The sequence below is a fragment of the Oncorhynchus keta genome, chromosome 6 (genome assembly GCF_023373465.1).
Source record: "Oncorhynchus keta strain PuntledgeMale-10-30-2019 chromosome 6, Oket_V2, whole genome shotgun sequence".
NCBI lineage: Eukaryota > Metazoa > Chordata > Actinopteri > Salmoniformes > Salmonidae > Oncorhynchus > Oncorhynchus keta.
The window spans coordinates 7590712-7608211 of NC_068426.1; the positions used below are offsets into that span (position 1 = coordinate 7590712).

The following is a 17500-nucleotide window of genomic DNA, read 5'->3' on the forward strand; positions in this document are numbered from 1 at the left end:
CTACTGTGTCTACTACTACTGTGTCTACTACTACTGTGTCTACTACTACTACTGTGTCTACTACTACTGTGTCTACTACTACTGTGTCTACTACTACTACTGTGTCTACTACTACTGTGTCTACTACTACTGTGTCTACTACTACTGTGTCTACTACTACTACTGTGTCTACTACTACTGTGTCTACTACTACTACTGTGTCTACTACTACTGTGTCTACTGTATATTTTTCGACCAAGTATAAATAAATTCCCCATGTGTGGAAATCCTTAAAACGGCCCATTGCTATGCACACACACACACACACACACACACACACACACACACACACACACACACACACACACACACACACACACACGCACACGCACACACGCACACGCACACACACACCTCTGTCTCCTAACAGTACTCTGTAATTTTGGTCCTCTTCTCCTCCTCTCTCTCTTCAGGAAAGACTCGATTTTGCCATGAAGGAGATCATCTTTGACCTGCTGTGTGTCGGGAAGCCTGCCAAAGCTTTCAGTCTCAACCCAGAGGTAACAAACACAGTGGCAAGCAGGTCGGGGCACACTGTGGTATTTCACCCAGTAGATCACATGAAATGGCGGAGCGATTTCCGCATTTCTGCAAAACGGCAAAATGTGTAGAATAGCATTGAGATTAGCTTTTAAACAGCAACATTTTCTCTGCCCCATGGCAACATGTGTAGAAGTTCAAGTAGATAGCTATTTTCCTTTAAAAAACGGGTTTCCTTGTTCGGACCTTGCAGAGAGGAGCCTCGCTAACTACACTACACCACTGACCTGATGCCCATAGCAGAAGGCTGGGGAGCCTCAAATGTATACTAATACTGTGTGTGTGTGTGTGTGTGTGTGTGTTGTGTGTGTGTTGTGCGTGTGTGTGTGTGTTGTGTCTCCGTAGCGTATGAACATAGGTCTGAGGGCCTTCCTGGTGATAGCTGATGCCCTGCAGCAGAAGGACGGGGAGCCTCCCATGCCCAACACTGGAGCCACTCTGCCCTCTGGAAACTCTCTGAAGAAGAAGAAGACTTACCTCAGCAAGACGCTCACTGAGGACGAAGCCCAACTCATAGGTGTGTGTGCGTTTGTGTGTGTGCAGCTTGTGGGTGTGTGTGTGTGTGTATTTGCCCCATGAAGTGGCACTAGAGACGCTCTCCCACTAGTGATGGGGGGGGGGGATCGATACAGTTACATATCGCAATAATATTTTATATGATATTATGTCGATACTTTGTCTCCAAGTATCAATTTGTAAAAATAATATATTGTTTTATTTCTTTCTGTTGCTAGATAGTGTTAGCTAGCGCTAATCAGCTGTACCTGCTTCAAAACTCTGGTATTTTTCATAACTATAGCTTGTTATCCATCTTTTTTTAAAATAGTGAGCCAACATGTTTTCAGAACTTTATTGTCGGGACTGATCAAAACCAATTTTCCCATGTTCTCTCGCAGCAGACATGTAGTGAGCAATATGTTTGGAACTTCAAATCACAATAAAATCACAGTATCGTATCACAACACATATAGAATCTTGAGAATCACAACACATATAGAATCTTGAGAATCACAATACATATAGAATCTTGAGAATCACAATACATATAGAATCTTGAGAATCACAACACATATAGAATCTTGAGAATCACAATACATATAGAATCTTGAGAATCACAATACATATAGAATCTTGAGAATCACAACACATATATAGAAACTTGAGAATCACAATACATATAGAATCTTGAGAATCACAATACATTTAGAATCTTGAGAATCACAATACATATAGAATCTTGAGAATCACAATACATATAGAATCTTGAGAATCACAATACATATAGAATCTTGAGAATCACAATACATATAGAATCTTGAGAATCACAATACATATAGAATCTTGAGAATCACAATACATATAGAATCTTGAGAATCACAATACATATAGAATCTTGAGAATCACAATACATATAGAATCTTGAGAATCACAATACATTTAGAATCTTGAGAATCACAATACATATAGAATCTTGAGAATCACAATACATTTAGAATCTTGAGAATCACAATACATATAGAATCTTGAGAATCACAATACATTTAGAATCTTGAGAATGAGGACTTTCGCAGTACATATCGTATTGGCACCGACAGGGCCTTCAGAAAGTATTCACACATTCTTGACCTTTTCCACATCTTGTTGTGTTACAGCCTGAATATAAAATGGAATGAATAGAGATTTTGTTTTCTTCGTCACTGTCCTACACACAATACCCCATAATATCAAAGTGGAATTATGTTTTTAGAAATGTTTACATCATTAATAAAAAATGTAAAGCTGAAATGTCTTGTCAGTAACTATTCAACACCTAAATACGTTCAGTATTTAGTAAACATGTGCTTAAAACCCCCTAAGGTCAATGTCCAGGCCTATCTGGGGTCCATATCTATCTGGGGTCTATGTCTATCTGGGGTCTATGTCTATCTGGGGTACAGGCCTATCTGGGGTACATATCTATCTGGGGACTGTCTATCTGGGGTCTATGTCTATCTGGGGTCCAGGCCTATCTGGGGTCCATATCTATCTGGGGTCCATATCTATCTGGGGTCCATATCTATCTGGGGTCTATGTCTATCTGGGGTCTATGTCTATCTGGGGTCTATGTCTATCTGGGGTCTATGTCTATCTGGGGTCCAGGCCTATCTGGGGTCCATATCTATCTGGGGTCTATGTCTATCTGGGGTCTATGTCTATCTGGGGTCCAGGCCTATCTGGGGTCCATATCTATCTGGGGTCTATGTCTATCTGGGGTCTATGTCTATCTGGGGTCCAGGCCTATCTGGGATCCATATCTATCTGGGGGTCCATATCTATCTGGGGTCTATGTCTATCTGGGGTCCAGGCCTATCTGGGGTCTATGTCTATCTGGGGTCTATGTCTATCTGGGGTCCATGCCTATCTGGGGTCTATGTCTATCTGGGGTCCAGGCCTATCTGGGGTCCATGTCTATCTGGGGTCCATCTGTTGTTCCATGCAGTGAATCTGTTATTCAATGCGTTTGTATGGGCTAATAACAGTAAGGCCCAAAAAGTATTTTCATCAAATATATATATAAAATGATCCTTGATAAGATATTTTCTTTAAACAATTCCCTATAGCTAGTAAAGTTCAGGAAGAGTTCAGGAGCTCATTACCCCTCTCTCTCTCTCTCTCTCTCTAGGTATGTCTCTGTACTACTCCCAGGTGCGTAAGGCCATAGACAACATCCTGAGACACTTGGACAAGGAGGTGGGCCGCTGTATGATGCTCACTAACGTACAGATGCTCAACAAGGAACCAGAGGACATGATCACGTATGTCCTGTATTTACCACCTACTATGACACTGTGTTGAAGCCACTCAATACTAGGTGGAAAAAAAGGTTATTTTTCTGATTGGTCCTAGTGTCACTATATTACTAATCTGTCCCTCCTCATGTCCATATGTCCTACCCTTACCCCCCCTCTCTCTCCCCTCTCTCTCTCTTTCTCTTCCTCTCTCTCTCCCCGCCCCTCTCTCTACCCCCCCCTCTCCCTCCCCCTCTCTACTTCCCTCTTTCTCAGAGGGGAGAGAAAGCCTAAGATAGATCTGTTCAGGACGTGTGTGGCAGCTATTCCTCGTATCCTCCCTGACAGCATGTCCAAACCTGAACTCATAGACCTTTTGTCACGGTGAGCGTCCCAGTCTATCAAACTGTCACATATTCAACATTTGTTAAGTAAAAACTTCACCCTCCTGTCATGCTAATGCAACGCTAACTTGAAACACATCACTTGTGCAAAATATTTAGCCTCATATGAGTCTAATGATTTCTCCTTTCTCCTGTCAGTCTGACTGTATCTTTAGAATGTTTGGCGTATTCTAGAATTAGAATGTTTGGCGTATTCTAGAACCTCTCTGTCTTCTCTCTCCTGTCAGCCTGACTGTCCACATGGACGACGAGCTCCGCCTCATCTCCCAGAATTCCTTGCAGAGCCTGCTGCTGGATTTCTCTGATTGGAGGGAGGACGTCCTGTTTGGATATACACACTTCCTGCTCCGAGAGGTGACTATTTGTTTCAGATATATTTTATTGTAGAGCAGAGGTATTCATGCACATTTTGTTGAGTGAGCTCAATTATTTTACCTAAAAGACAACATGAACATACAAAACATAACACCACGAGTATTACATCAGGAGTATTACATCAGGAGTATTACATCAGGAGTATTACATCAGGAGTTTTACATCAGGAGTATTACACCAGGAGTATTACAGCGGGAGTACCAGGAGTATTACATCAGGAGTATTACACCAGCAGTAGCATGAGTATTACACCAGGAGTATTACATCAGGAGTATCAGGAGTATTACACCAGGAGTATTACACCAAGAGTATTACACCAGGAGTATTACAGCAGGAGTTTTACACCAGTAGTATCAGGAGTATTGCATCGGGAGTATTACACCAGGCGTATTAGGAGTATTGCACCAGGAGTATTACACCAGCAGTAGCATGAGTATTACACCAGGAGTATTACATCAGGAGTATCAGGAGTATTACACCAGGAGTATTACACCAGGAGTATTACATCAGGAGTTTTACACCAGTAGTATCAGGAGTATTACATCGTGAGTATTACACCAGGAGTATTACACCAGGAGTATTACATCAGGAGTATTACACCAGGAGTATTACACCAGGAATATTACATCAGGAGTTTTACACCAGTAGTATCAGGAGGATTACATCGGGAGTATTACACCAGGAGTATTACACCAGGAGTATTACATCAGGAGTATTACACCAGGAGTATTACACCAGGAGTATTATACCAGAAGTATTACATCAGGAGAATTACACCAGGAGGATTACACCAGGAGTATTACACCAGGAGTATTACACCAGGAGTATCAGGAGTATTACTCCAGGAGTATTACATCAGGAGTATTACACCAGGAGTATTACACCAGGAGTATTAGGAGTATTGCATTAGGAGTATTACACCAGGAGTATTAGGAGTATTGCACCAGGAGTATTACACCAGGAGTATCAGGAGTATTACATCAGGAGTATCCAGAGTATTACACCAGGAGTATTACACCAGGAGTATTAGGAGTATTGCATTAGGAGTATTACACCAGGAGTATTAGGAGTATTGCACCAGGAGTATTACACCAGGAGTATTAGGAGTATTGCACCAGGAGTATTACACCAGGAGTATTAGGAGTATTGCACCAGGAGTATTACACCAGGAGTATTAGGAGTATTGCACCAGGAGTATTACACCAGGAGTATTAGGAGTATTACACCAGGAGTATTACACCAGGAGTATTACACCAGGAGTATCAGGAGTATTACATCAGGAGTATTAGGAGTATTACACCAGGAGTATTACATCAGGAGTATCAGGAGTATTACACCAGGAGTATCAGGAGTATTACACCAGGAGTATTAGGAGTATTACATCAGGAGTATTACACCAGGAGTATTAGGAGTATTACATCAGGAGTATTACATCAGGAGTATCAGGAGTATTACACCAGGAGTATCAGGAGTATTACACCAGGAGTATTAGGAGTATTACATCAGGAGTATTACACCAGGAGTATTAGGAGTATTACATCAGGAGTATTACATCAGGAGTATCAGGAGTATTACATCAGGAGTATTACATCAGGAGTATCCGGAGTATTACACCAGGAGTATCAGGATTATTACATCAGGAGTATTAGGAGTATTACAGCAGGAGTATTAGGAGTATTACACCAGGAGTATTAGGAGTATTTCACCAGGAGTATTACATCAGGAGTATCCGGAGTATTGCACCAGGAGTATCAGGATTATTACATCAGGAGTATTAGGAGTATTACACCAGGATTATTACATCAGGAGTATTAGGAGTATTGCATTAGGAGTATTAAACCAGGAGTATTAGGAGTATTGCACCAGGAGTATTGCACCAGGAGTAATACATCAGGAGTATTACATCAGGAGTATTACATCAGGAGTATCCGGAGTATTACACCAGGAGTATCAGGATTATTCCCTCAGGAGTATTACACCAGGAGTATTAGAAGTATTGCATTAGGGGTATTGTTGTTTCGTGTGACTACAGTGCCAATGATAAAAGGCTAAAATAGAGACATGTTCTAATTGAGAGAGGCGTCAAAGCAGACAATTATCCAGCCCGGCATCGGTCACTATAACTCAAAACAATGCATTCTAAAATAAATCACACACTTCACACGCTGACAGGTACATTTCAATTCAGGGGATTAACTGAAATTCCAATTCAAGTTTTAAAACCTTGAAAGTGACATTGATTTTCATGGGAGGATATCTCAGTTGAATTGACAAAATACTGAATATCATTTATCTGTGGTCTACCTTGTATGTACAGTATATCATGTATTGACAGCTCTGTGTGATGGCTTCCTCTCTGCTCTGTGTGATGGCTCCCTCACTGTGATGGCTCTCTGTGATGGCTCTGTGTGATGGCTCCCTCACTGTGATGGCTCTCTGTGATGGCTCTGTGTGATGGCTCCCTCACTGCTGTCTGTGATGGCTCTGTGTGATGGCTCCCTCACTGTGATGGCTCTCTGTGATGGCTCCCTCACTGCTGTCTGTGATGGCTCTGTGTGATGGCTCCCTCACTGTGATGGCTCTGTGTGATGGCTCCCTCACTGCTGTCTGTGATGGCTCTGTGTGATGGCTCCCTCTCTGTGATGGCTCTGTTTGATGGCTCCCTCTCTGTGATGGCTCTGTGTGATGGCTCTGTGTGATGGCTCCCTCACTGCTCTGTGTGATGGCTCTGTGAGATGGCTCCCTCTCTGTGTGATAGCTCCCTCACTGCTCTGTGTGATGGCTCTGTGTGATGCCTCGGTGTGATGGCTCCCTCACTGCTGTCTGTGATGGCTCTCTGTGATGGCTCTGTGTGATGGCTCCCTCACTGCTCTGTGTGATGCCTCTGTGAGATGGCTCCCTCTCTGTGTGATAGCTCCCTCACTGCTCTGTGTGATGGCTCTGTGTGATGCCTCGGTGTGATGGCTCCCTCTCTGTGTGATGCCTCTGTGTGATGGCTCCCTCTCTGTGTGATGGTTCCCTCTCTGTGTGATGGCTCTGTGTGATGCCTCTGTGTGATGCCTCTGTGTGATGGCTCCCTCTCTGTGTGATGGCTCCCTCTCTGTGTGATGGCTCCCTCTCTGTGTGATGGCTCCCTCTCTGTGTGATGCCTCCCTCTCTGTGTGATGGCTCCCTCTCTCTGTGATGACTCCCTCTCTGTGTGATGCCTCTGTGTGATGCCTCTGTGTGATGCCTCTGTGTGATGGCTCCTCTGTGTGATGCCTCTGTGTGATGCCTCTGTGTGATGGCTCCCTCTGTGTGATGCCTCTGTGTGATGCCTCTGTGTGATGCCTCTGTGTGATGCCTCTGTGTGATGCCTCTGTGTGATGGCTCCCTCTCTGTGTGATGCCTCTGTGTGATGGCTCCCTCTCTGTGTGATGCCTCTGTGTGATGCCTCTGTGTGATGGCTCCCTCTCTGTGTGATGCCTCTGTGTGATGGCTCCCTCTCTGTGTTCCTCCAGGTCCAGGACACACACCAGGGTCTGCAGGACTCCTCTATCAAACTACTGCTGCAACTGCTCACACAGTGGAGACTCACACTGCAGGTCCCTGGGAACAAACGGGCTGCTGAGGTTTGTAGTGTGTGTAGGGTGTGTGTGTGTGTGTGTGTGTGTGTGTGTGTGTGTGTGTAATGTTTGTGTCGTGTGCCTATGTGTGTGTAGTGTGTGTAGTGTGTGTGTGTGTAGTGTGTGTATATGTGTGTGTATATGTGTGTGTAGGGTGTGTGTAATGTTTGTGTAGTGTGTCTATGTGTGTGTAGTGTGTGTGTGTGTAGTGTGTGTGTAGTGTGTGTGTGTAGTGTTTGTGTAGTGTGTCTATGTGTGTGTGTGTGTGTGTGTGTGTGTGTGTGTAGTGTGTGTGTGTGTGTGTAGTGTTTGTCTAGTGTGTCTATGTGTGTGTAGTGTGTCTGTGTGTGTAGTGTGTCTATGTGTGTGTAGTGTATCTATGTGTGTGTAGTGTGTCTATGTGTGTGTAGTGTGTCTATGTGTGTGTAGTGTGTCTATGTGTGTGTAGTGTATCTATGTGTGTGTAGTGTATCTATGTGTGTGTAGTGTATCTATGTGTGTGTAGTGTGTCTATGTGTGTGTAGTGTGTCTATGTGTGTGTAGTGTGTCTATGTGTGTGTAGTGTGTCTATGTGTGTGTAGTGTATCTATGTGTGTGTAGTGTATCTATGTGTGTGTAGTGTGTCTATGTGTGTGTAGTGTATCTATGTGTGTGTAGTGTATCTATGTGTGTGTAGTGTATCTATGTGTGTGTAGTGTATCTATGTGTGTGTAGTGTATCTATGTGTGTGTAGTGTGTCTATGTGTGTGTAGTGTATCTATGTGTGTGTAGTGTATCTATGTGTGTGTAGTGTGTCTATGTGTGTGTAGTGTATCTATGTGTGTGTAGTGTGTCTATGTGTGTGTAGTGTATCTATGTGTGTGTAGTGTATCTATGTGTGTGTAGTGTGTCTATGTGTGTGTAGTGTATCTATGTGTGTGTAGTGTATCTATGTGTGTGTAGTGTATCTATGTGTGTGTAGTGTGTCTATGTGTGTGTAGTGTGTCTATGTGTGTGTAGTGTGTCTATGTGTGTGTAGTGTATCTATGTGTGTGTAGTGTGTCTATGTGTGTGTAGTGTATCTATGTGTGTGTAGTCTATGTGTGTGTAGTGTGTCTATGTGTGTGTAGTGTGTCTATGTGTGTGTAGTGTATCTATGTGTGTGTAGTGTATCTATGTGTGTGTAGTGTATCTATGTGTGTTCTCAGTGAATCTATGTGTGTTCAGTGTGTCTATGTGTGTGTAGTGTATCTATGTGTGTGTAGTGTATCTATGTGTGTGTAGTGTATCTATGTGTGTGTAGTGTGTCTATGTGTGTGTAGTGTGTCTATGTGTGTGTAGTGTGTCTATGTGTGTATTTTACTGAGTATACATGCATGTCTACTTCAGTGTGTTGTATCTAACCCTCCCTCCCTCCCCAGGCCAGTCCCAGACTACCAGACCGTAGTCCTCACTGCTCAGTGCTTCATGCTGTAGAAGGCCTGGCTCTGCTGCTCCTCTGCTCCTGTCAGACCAGCACACGCAAACTGGCTGTGTCTGTTCTCAGAGAAATACGCATTCTCTTCAATACTATAGGACACGCAGAGGTAGGGAGGGAGTGAGGGAGGGAGGGAGGGAGGGAGGGAGGGAGGGAGGGAGGGAGGGAGGGAGGGAGGGAGGGAGGGAGGGAGGGAGGAAGGGAGGGGGGAGGGAGATAAGGAGAAGAGGGAAGGGCTGGTAAACTAGCTGTCTGTCCTCAGGGAGATACACATCCTCTTCAATACTATAGGACACGCAGAGGTAGGGAGGGAGGGAGGGAGGGAGGGAGGGAGGGAGGGAGGGAGGGAGGGAGGGAGGGTGGGAGGGAGGGAGAGAAGGAGAAGAGGGAAGGGCTGGTAAACTGTCTGTCTTCAGGGAGATACACATCCTCTTCAATACCATCTGACATGCACAGGGAGGGAGCAGAGGCACGGAGGGACGGAGGGAGGGAGGGAGGGAGGGAGGGAGGGAGGGAGGAAGGAAGGAGGGAGGGAGGGAGGGAGGAAGGGAGGGAGGGAGGAAGGAGAGGCACCGGAGGGAGGAAGGAGAGGCACGGAGGGAGGGAGGGAGGGAGGGAGGGAGGGAGGGAGGGAGGGAGGGCAACGGAGGGAGGGTTCTTCAGGAAGGGAGGGAGGGAGGAGGAAGGAGAGGCACGGAGGGAGGAAGGAGAGGCCATTCGGAGGAAGGAGAGGCACGGAGGGAGGAAGGGAGGGAGGGAGGACCAGAGGCACGGAGGAGGGAGGAAGGGCCGGAGGGAGGAAGGAGAGGCACGGAGGGGTGGGAGGGAAGGAGGGAGGGAGGGAGGGAGTCTGGGAGGGAGGGTCTGTCTGTCTGTCTGTCTGTCTGTCACGGAGGAAGGAGAGGCAAAAGGGAGGGTAGTGTGTGTGTGGGAGGGAGGGAGGAAGGAGAGGCACGGAGGGAGGAAGGGAGGGTGTGGTTTGTTTCTGAGGAAGGAGAGGCACGGAGGGAGGGAGGAAGGGTGTGGGAGGGAGGAAGGAAGGAAGGCACGGAGGGAGGAAGTCTGAGTGGTTTGTCTGTGGTGAGGCATCTGTGAGGTCCAAATAAGGAGAGGCACGTAGGAAGGAGAGGCACGGAGGAAGGTTTTACAGGATGGCACGTAGGAAGGAGTAGGCAAAATCTGAGGATTAGAATAGGAGCTGGCACATGTTTAGGAAGGAGGGATTTCACATTAAATGGTTTGGAGAGGTATGGAGGAGGGAGTATGTTGTAGAAATAAGTAGGAGTAAGAGAGGAGACTGGCTGGAGCTGTATTACTACTCTTAGATAAACGGGCTCCAAAAGGCTTCTTGGGTTGTCCCCGTTGGAGAACCCTTTGAAGAACAACATTTTGGTTCCAGGTAGAACTCTCTATAGAAAGGGTTCTTCTTGGGTTCTACCTGGAACCAAAAGTGTTCTACCGGCAACCAAAATAGGGTTCTTCAAAGGGTTCTCCTATAGGGCCTGCCGAAGAAGTCATTATGGATAGGGACTACTGGTCTGTCTCATCATTATGATAGATGCATTACTAAAGTCCATTCTGTTGATAACTCTGTGTGTTTCTGTTTGTTTCCATTTAACTCCACGTACTGACGTCCATGTGCTTTCTTCCTCCCTGCAGGATGATGACAAGCCTATGATAGAGGTGATGGACCAGCTCAGTCCTGCTGTTATGGACAGCTTTGTACACGTAAACCCAGTCTTACTGTGTCCGTCCTCTGTAAGCTCTGTTTCACTGCTTTATCTGTATCTTATCTGTATCTGTGTCTGGGTGTGTCTGTGTCTGTCTGTCTGTCTTTATCTGTCTGTCTGTCTGTCTGTCTGTCTGTCTGTCTGTTTTATCTGTATGTAGTGTATCTGTATCTGTGGCTGTCTGTCTGTCTGTTTCTGTGTAGCTTTATCTGTGTGTTTATCTGTGCCTGTCTGTGTGTGTGTGTGTGTGTGTGTTTGTGTGTGTGTCTGTATGTGTCTGTGTGTATCTGTGTTTGTGTCTGTTTGTCTGTATCTGTGTGTGTATGTGTCTGTGTATCTGTGTTTGTCTGTGTGTGTGTGTGTGTAGCTGTTATGTATCTGTGTGTTTGTCTGTGTGTGTGTGTGTATCTGTGTTTGTCTGTGTGTGTGTTTGTCTGTGTGTGTGTGTCTGTGTGTGTGTGTATCTGTGTGTGTCTGTATGTGTGTTTGTCTGTGTGTGTGTGTATCTGTGTGTGTCCAAATACCAATACATGCATTCTTCGTAGTAGGCTTTTTGGGTGTGCAAGAATAAAAGGTTTTACAGTATGTGTCATATTGAAAAATACCAGGATGTACAGGACAAAATCTGATCATTAGAATAGGAGCTGTAGAAAAAGAACATGTTTACAGGGAACAAGTGTGATTTCACATTAAATGGTTTGGATGAGTAGTATGGTGACAGTACGTTCTGATAGTATGTTGTATGATAAGTACACAGTATGTCGTTTAATTTAGTGGTAGACAAGACAGGTTAGTAGACAAGGCCTGTGTGTTTCCTTCATTTCTCCTCTGTATCTATCTGTCCTCTCCTGTCCTCTCCTCCTCTCCTCTCCTATCCTCTTATGTATCTGTTATGTAGCTGTATCTGTAGCTGTTATGTATCTGTAGCTGTTATGTATCTGTATCTGTCTCCTATCTCCCCTGTATCTGTCCCTCCCCTCCTATCCTGTTATGTATCTCCTGTAGCTGTTATCCTATCTGTATCTGTAGCTGTCTCTGTAGTCTCTCTGTAGCTGTTATGTATCTGTAGCTGTAGCTGTTATGTATCTGTAGCTGTCCTCCTCTCCTGTCCTGTTATCCCTCTGTAGCTGTCTCCTCCTCTATCTGTCCTCCCTGTTATGTCCTGTACCCTCCCTCTCAGCCACCACTGTGCTGACCTATCAGTGGTTGGTGGTAGCTGGACAGCCAGACTGTAGTGAGCAGTGCCTACGACGTGAAGAGTCCCAGCCATGTATGGATCTATGCCCAGTGTGTCAAAGACCCCTGGGTACTCTGTCTACACAGCTTCCTGCGCCAGGAACACCTCCCCAAACTCTGCCCTACCGCTCTCAGCTACGCCTGGCCTGTTATTTACTGCATTCACCAGGCTATGTATCTGTTAGCTGCTGCTGCCTGCTGGTTGACCCCAAGTACTGTACAACACACAGGGGTCAGACACACACACACACATCACACATCACACACACACACTGTACTGTACACACACACACATGTATCACACATCTGTACACACACACACACACATCACAGCTGTTACACTGTACTGTACACATCTGTATCTGTATATCTGTACTGTTATGTATCTGTACTGTACGCTGTATGTGTGTAGACATGGTCATGTATCTGTACTGTAGGAACTGTACCTGTAAACCCAGTCTTATCTGTGCTGTTATGTATCTTTTGTTATACCTGTAGCTGTAGCTGTGTTTCTGTATGTAGCTTTATCTGTATCTATATCTGTATCTGTATCTGTATGTAGCTTTATCTGTATCTGTTTCTTTAGCTGTATGTAGCTTTATCTGTATGTAGCTTTATCTGTATCTGTGGCTGTATGTAGCTTTACCTGTATCTGTATGTATCTGTATCTGTAGCTGTTATGTATCTGTATCTGTAGCTGTTATGTATCTGTAGCTGTTATGTATCTGTAGCTGTAGCTGTTATGTATGTATCTGTAGCTGTTATGTATCTGTAGCTGTTATGTATCTGTATCTGTAGCTGTTGTATCTGTAGCTGTATGTATCTGTAGCTGTAGCTGTTATGTATCTGTAGCTGTTATGTATCTGTAGCTGTAGCTGTTATGTATCTGTATCTGTAGCTGTTATGTATCTGTAGCTGTAGCTGTTATGTATCTGTAGCTGTTATGTATCTGTAGCTGTTATGTATCTGTAGCTGTTATGTATCTGTAGCTGTAGCTGTTATGTATCTGTAGCTGTAGCTGTAGCTGTTATGTATCTGTAGCTGTATGTATCTGTAGCTGTTATGTATCTGTATATGTAGCTGTAGCTGTTATGTATCTGTAGCTGTAGCTGTATCTGTTATGTATCTGTATCTGTAGCTGTAGCTGTTATGTATCTGTAGCTGTAGCTGTAGCTGTTATGTATCTGTAGCTGTTATGTATCTGTAGCTGTTATGTATCTGTAGCTGTAGCTGTTATGTATCTGTAGCTGTTATGTATCTGTAGCTGTAGCTGTTATGTATCTGTATCTGTAGTATCTGTAGCTGTTATGTATCTGTAGCTGTTTTGTATCTGTAGCTGTTATGTATCTGTAGCTGTAGCTGTTATGTATCTGTAGCTGTTATGTATCTGTAGCTGTAGTATCTGTTATGTATCTGTATCTGTAGCTGTTATGTATCTGTATCTGTAGCTGTTATGTATCTGTATCTGTATCTGTAGCTGTAGCTGTTATGTATCTGTAGCTGTAGCTGTATCTGTATATCTGTAGCTGTAGCTGTTATGTATCTGTAGCTGTAGCTGTTATGTATCTGTAGGTGTAGCTGTATCTGATATGTAGCTGTAGCTGTTATGTATCTGTAGCTGTAGCTGTTATGTATCTGTAGCTGTTTTGTATCTGTAGCTGTTATGTATCTGTAGCTGTAGCTGTTATGTATCTGTAGCTGTTATGTATCTGTAGCTGTAGCTGTTATGTATCTGTAGCTGTAGCTGTTATGTATCTGTAGCTGTAGCTGTTATGTATCTGTATCTGTAGCTGTAGCTGTTATGTATCTGTAGCTGTTATGTATCTGTATCTGTATCTGTTATGTATCTGTAGCTGTTATGTATCTGTATCTGTTATGTATCTGTAGCTGTATCTGTTATGTATCTGTATCTGTAGCTGTTACGTATTTGTATCTGTATCTGTAGCTGTTATGTATGTGTATCTGTATCTGTAGCTGTTATGTATCTGTATCTGTAGCTGTATCTGTTATGTATCTGTATCTGTAGCTTTATCTGTATCTGTAGCTGTTATGTATGTGTAGCTGTAGCTGTATCTGTATGTAGCTTTATATGTATGTAGCTTTATCTGTATCTGTAGCTGTATCTGTATCTGTAGATGTATCTGTATGTAGCTTTATCTGTATCTGTAGCTGTATCTGTATCTGTATCTCTATCTGTATCTGTATCTGTAGCTGTATCTGTATCTGTAGCTGTATCTGTATCTGCTCTATCTGTATCTGTAGCTGTATCTGTATCTGTAGCTGTATCTGTATCTGTATCTCTATCTGTAGCTGTATCTGTATCTGTAGCTCTATCTGTATCTGTAGCTCTATCTGTATCTGTAGCTCTATCTGTATCTGTAGCTCTATCTGTATCTGTAGCTGTATCTGTATCTCTATCTGTATCTGTAGCTCTATCTGTATCTGTAGCTCTATCTGTATCTGTAGCTCTATCTGTAGCTGTAGCTCTATCTGTATCTGTAGCTCTATCTGTATCTGTATCTGTATCTGTAGCTCTATCTGTATCTGTAGCTCTATCTGTATCTGTAGCTCTATCTGTAGCTCTATCTGTAGCTGTAGCTCTATCTGTATCTGTATCTGTATCTGTAGCTGTATGTAGCTGTATCTGTAGCTGTTATGTATCTGTAGCTATATCTGTACCTGTAGCTGTAGCTAACATTAATTAGGACAACTACACTGTTGTTCATTGATTATTGATTACATTAATTAGGACCACTATGCTGCTATTTATTGACACACACACACTAACACGGAACCCAAACCGGCTGTGCGCGTGCGCCATCGTGCAGTATCGCGCATACGATAACCTGCGTGTCGTTTAACCTGCGTGTCGTAGATCAAGACACGCAGGTTAAAATATCAAAGCAAACTCTGAACCAATGACATTCATTTGTGGACAGGTCAAAAAGCATTAAACATGTATGGCAATTTAGATAGTTAGCTTGCTGTTGCTAGCTAATTTGTCCTGGGATATAAACATTTGAGTTGTTATTTTACCTGAAATGCACAAGATAATTTGTCCTGGGATATAAACATTGAGTTGTTATTTTACCTCCAAGGTCCTCTACTCCGACAATTAATCCACACATAAAACGGTCAACCGAATAGTTTCTAGTCATCTCTCCTCCTTCCAGGGTTTTTCATCTTTGAACTTATATGGTGATTGGCATCTACACTTTCATAGTATTACCATGACAACCGGCAAAACAGTTAATCTTTCAATCACCCACGTGGGTATAGCCAATGAGGAGAAGGCACGTGGGTACCTGCCTCTATAAACCAATGAGCAGATGGGAGAGGCAGGACTTGCAGCGAGATCTGTGTCAGAAATAGAAAGGAATTTTAGCGACGCAAACGCTCGTTGACGCGCACGAGCAGCGTGGGTGCAATTATTAAATAATATAGATTTCTAAATGTATTTTGTGCACTCGACGCGAACGGTATAGTCAGGGTATAACACCCACACACATACGCTGCTGCAATACTGTTTACTTTCATTATTATTATTGTTATTATTACTGTGACCGTGTGTGTGTGTGTGTGTGTGTGTGTGTGTGTGTGTGTGTGTGTGTGTGTGTGTGCGCGTGCGTGTGTGCGTGCGTGCAGTCCAGTGAATGCTAAGTGCGTGCTCCAGTGACAGCTCCATCTCTCTGTGCGCTACCTGTCCTGTGTGCGTGTGTCACCTGTGTGTGCTACCACACCTGTGTGTGTGTGTGTGTGTGTGTGTGTGTGTATGTGTATATGTGTTACAGCAGTCCAGTGAATGCTAAGAAGACCTCGTCGGCCGGCTCCAGTGACAGCTCCATCTCTCTGTGGCGGAACTACCTGATCCTGTGTCTGGGCGTGGCCAAACCCAGCATCATGTCACCTGGGCACCTGAGAGCCTCCACACCTGAAATCACTGCTACCACACCTGACGGCAGTGTTACCTACGACAACAAGGTAGAGGGGGTGGTAGGTGGATAGGTGGGGGGTTGTGTGTGTGTGTGTGTGTGCGTGTGCGTGTGCGAGTGTGTATATGTGATTAGAGCTGTATGTGTGTTATTGATGATGTATTCATTGTGTATTGATCAGGTGATTGGTACTCCGTCAGTGGCTACGATCAGATCTGTGTGTGTTATTGATGATGTATTCATTGTGTATTGATCAGGTGATTGGTACTCCATCAGTGGCTACGATCAGATCTGTGTGTGTTATTGATGATGTATTCATTGTGTATTGATCAGGTGATTGGTACTCCATCAGTGGCTACGATCAGATCTGTGTGTGTTATTGATGATGTATTCATTGTGTATTGATCAGGTGATTGGTACTCCATCAGTGGCTACGATCAGATCTGTGTGTGTTATTGATGATGTATTCATTGTGTATTGATCAGGTGATTGGTACTCCTCACCACCTGTCAGTGGCTACGATCAGATCTGTGTGTGTTATTGATGATGTATTCATTGTGTATTGATCAGGTGATTGGTACTCCATCAGTGGCTACGATCAGATCTGTGTGTGTTATTGATGATGTATTCATTGTGTATTGATCAGGTGATTGGTACTCCATCAGTGGCTACGATCAGATCTGTTTGTGTTATTGATGATGTATTCATTGTGTATTGATCAGGTGATTGGTACTCCATCAGTGGCTACGATCAGATCTGTGTGTGTTATTGATGATGTATTCATTGTGTATTGATCAGGTGATTGGTACTCCATCAGTGGCTACGATCAGATCTGTGTGTGTTATTGATGATGTATTCATTGTGTATTGATCAGGTGATTGGTACTCCATCAGTGGCGTGGCTCCTGAAACAGCTGGTCCCTCTGATGAGAGCTGAGAGCATAGAGATCACTGAATGTCTAGTGCTGGGCCTCGGACGCACCAACGCACTGGTGTTCAGGTATCACACACACACACACACCACACACACAGACACACACACAGACACACACACACACACACACACACACACACAGACACACACACACAGACACACACACACACACAGACACACACACACGCACGCACACACACACACTCACGCACACACAAACAGACACACACGCATGCACGCACACACACACACTCACACACATGCACACGCACACACACACACACACATATACACGCACACACACACACACACAGAGACGTTTGTAAGGAAGACTGAGTGCATTCTATGTTACCAGTAAATTAAGATATAGGAATTGAATGAAGAGAGAAAGAGAGATGGGTTAAGGTTGGAGATGGATTGAAAGAGAGGTGGGTTAAGGATGGAGATTGAAAGAGAAATGGGTTAAGGTTGGAGATTGAAAG

The 17500-nt window shown here is 44.0% G+C and overlaps 1 protein-coding gene across 1 annotated transcript in view; it reads left to right on the forward strand.

The window, feature by feature from the left end:
* The window catches only part of LOC118379798 (protein furry homolog), a 189981-nt gene that overhangs the window by 88942 nt on the left and 83539 nt on the right, over window positions 1-17500 (forward strand). The window contains 12 exon segments of the mRNA XM_052521747.1: window positions 453-539; window positions 925-1096; window positions 3242-3374; window positions 3624-3731; window positions 3979-4105; window positions 7627-7737; window positions 9132-9296; window positions 10847-10971; window positions 12121-12297; window positions 12339-12365; window positions 15945-16134; window positions 16960-17084. Coding sequence (XP_052377707.1) covers window positions 453-539; window positions 925-1096; window positions 3242-3374; window positions 3624-3731; window positions 3979-4105; window positions 7627-7737; window positions 9132-9296; window positions 10847-10971; window positions 12121-12297; window positions 12339-12365; window positions 15945-16134; window positions 16960-17084 — 1547 coding nt within the window.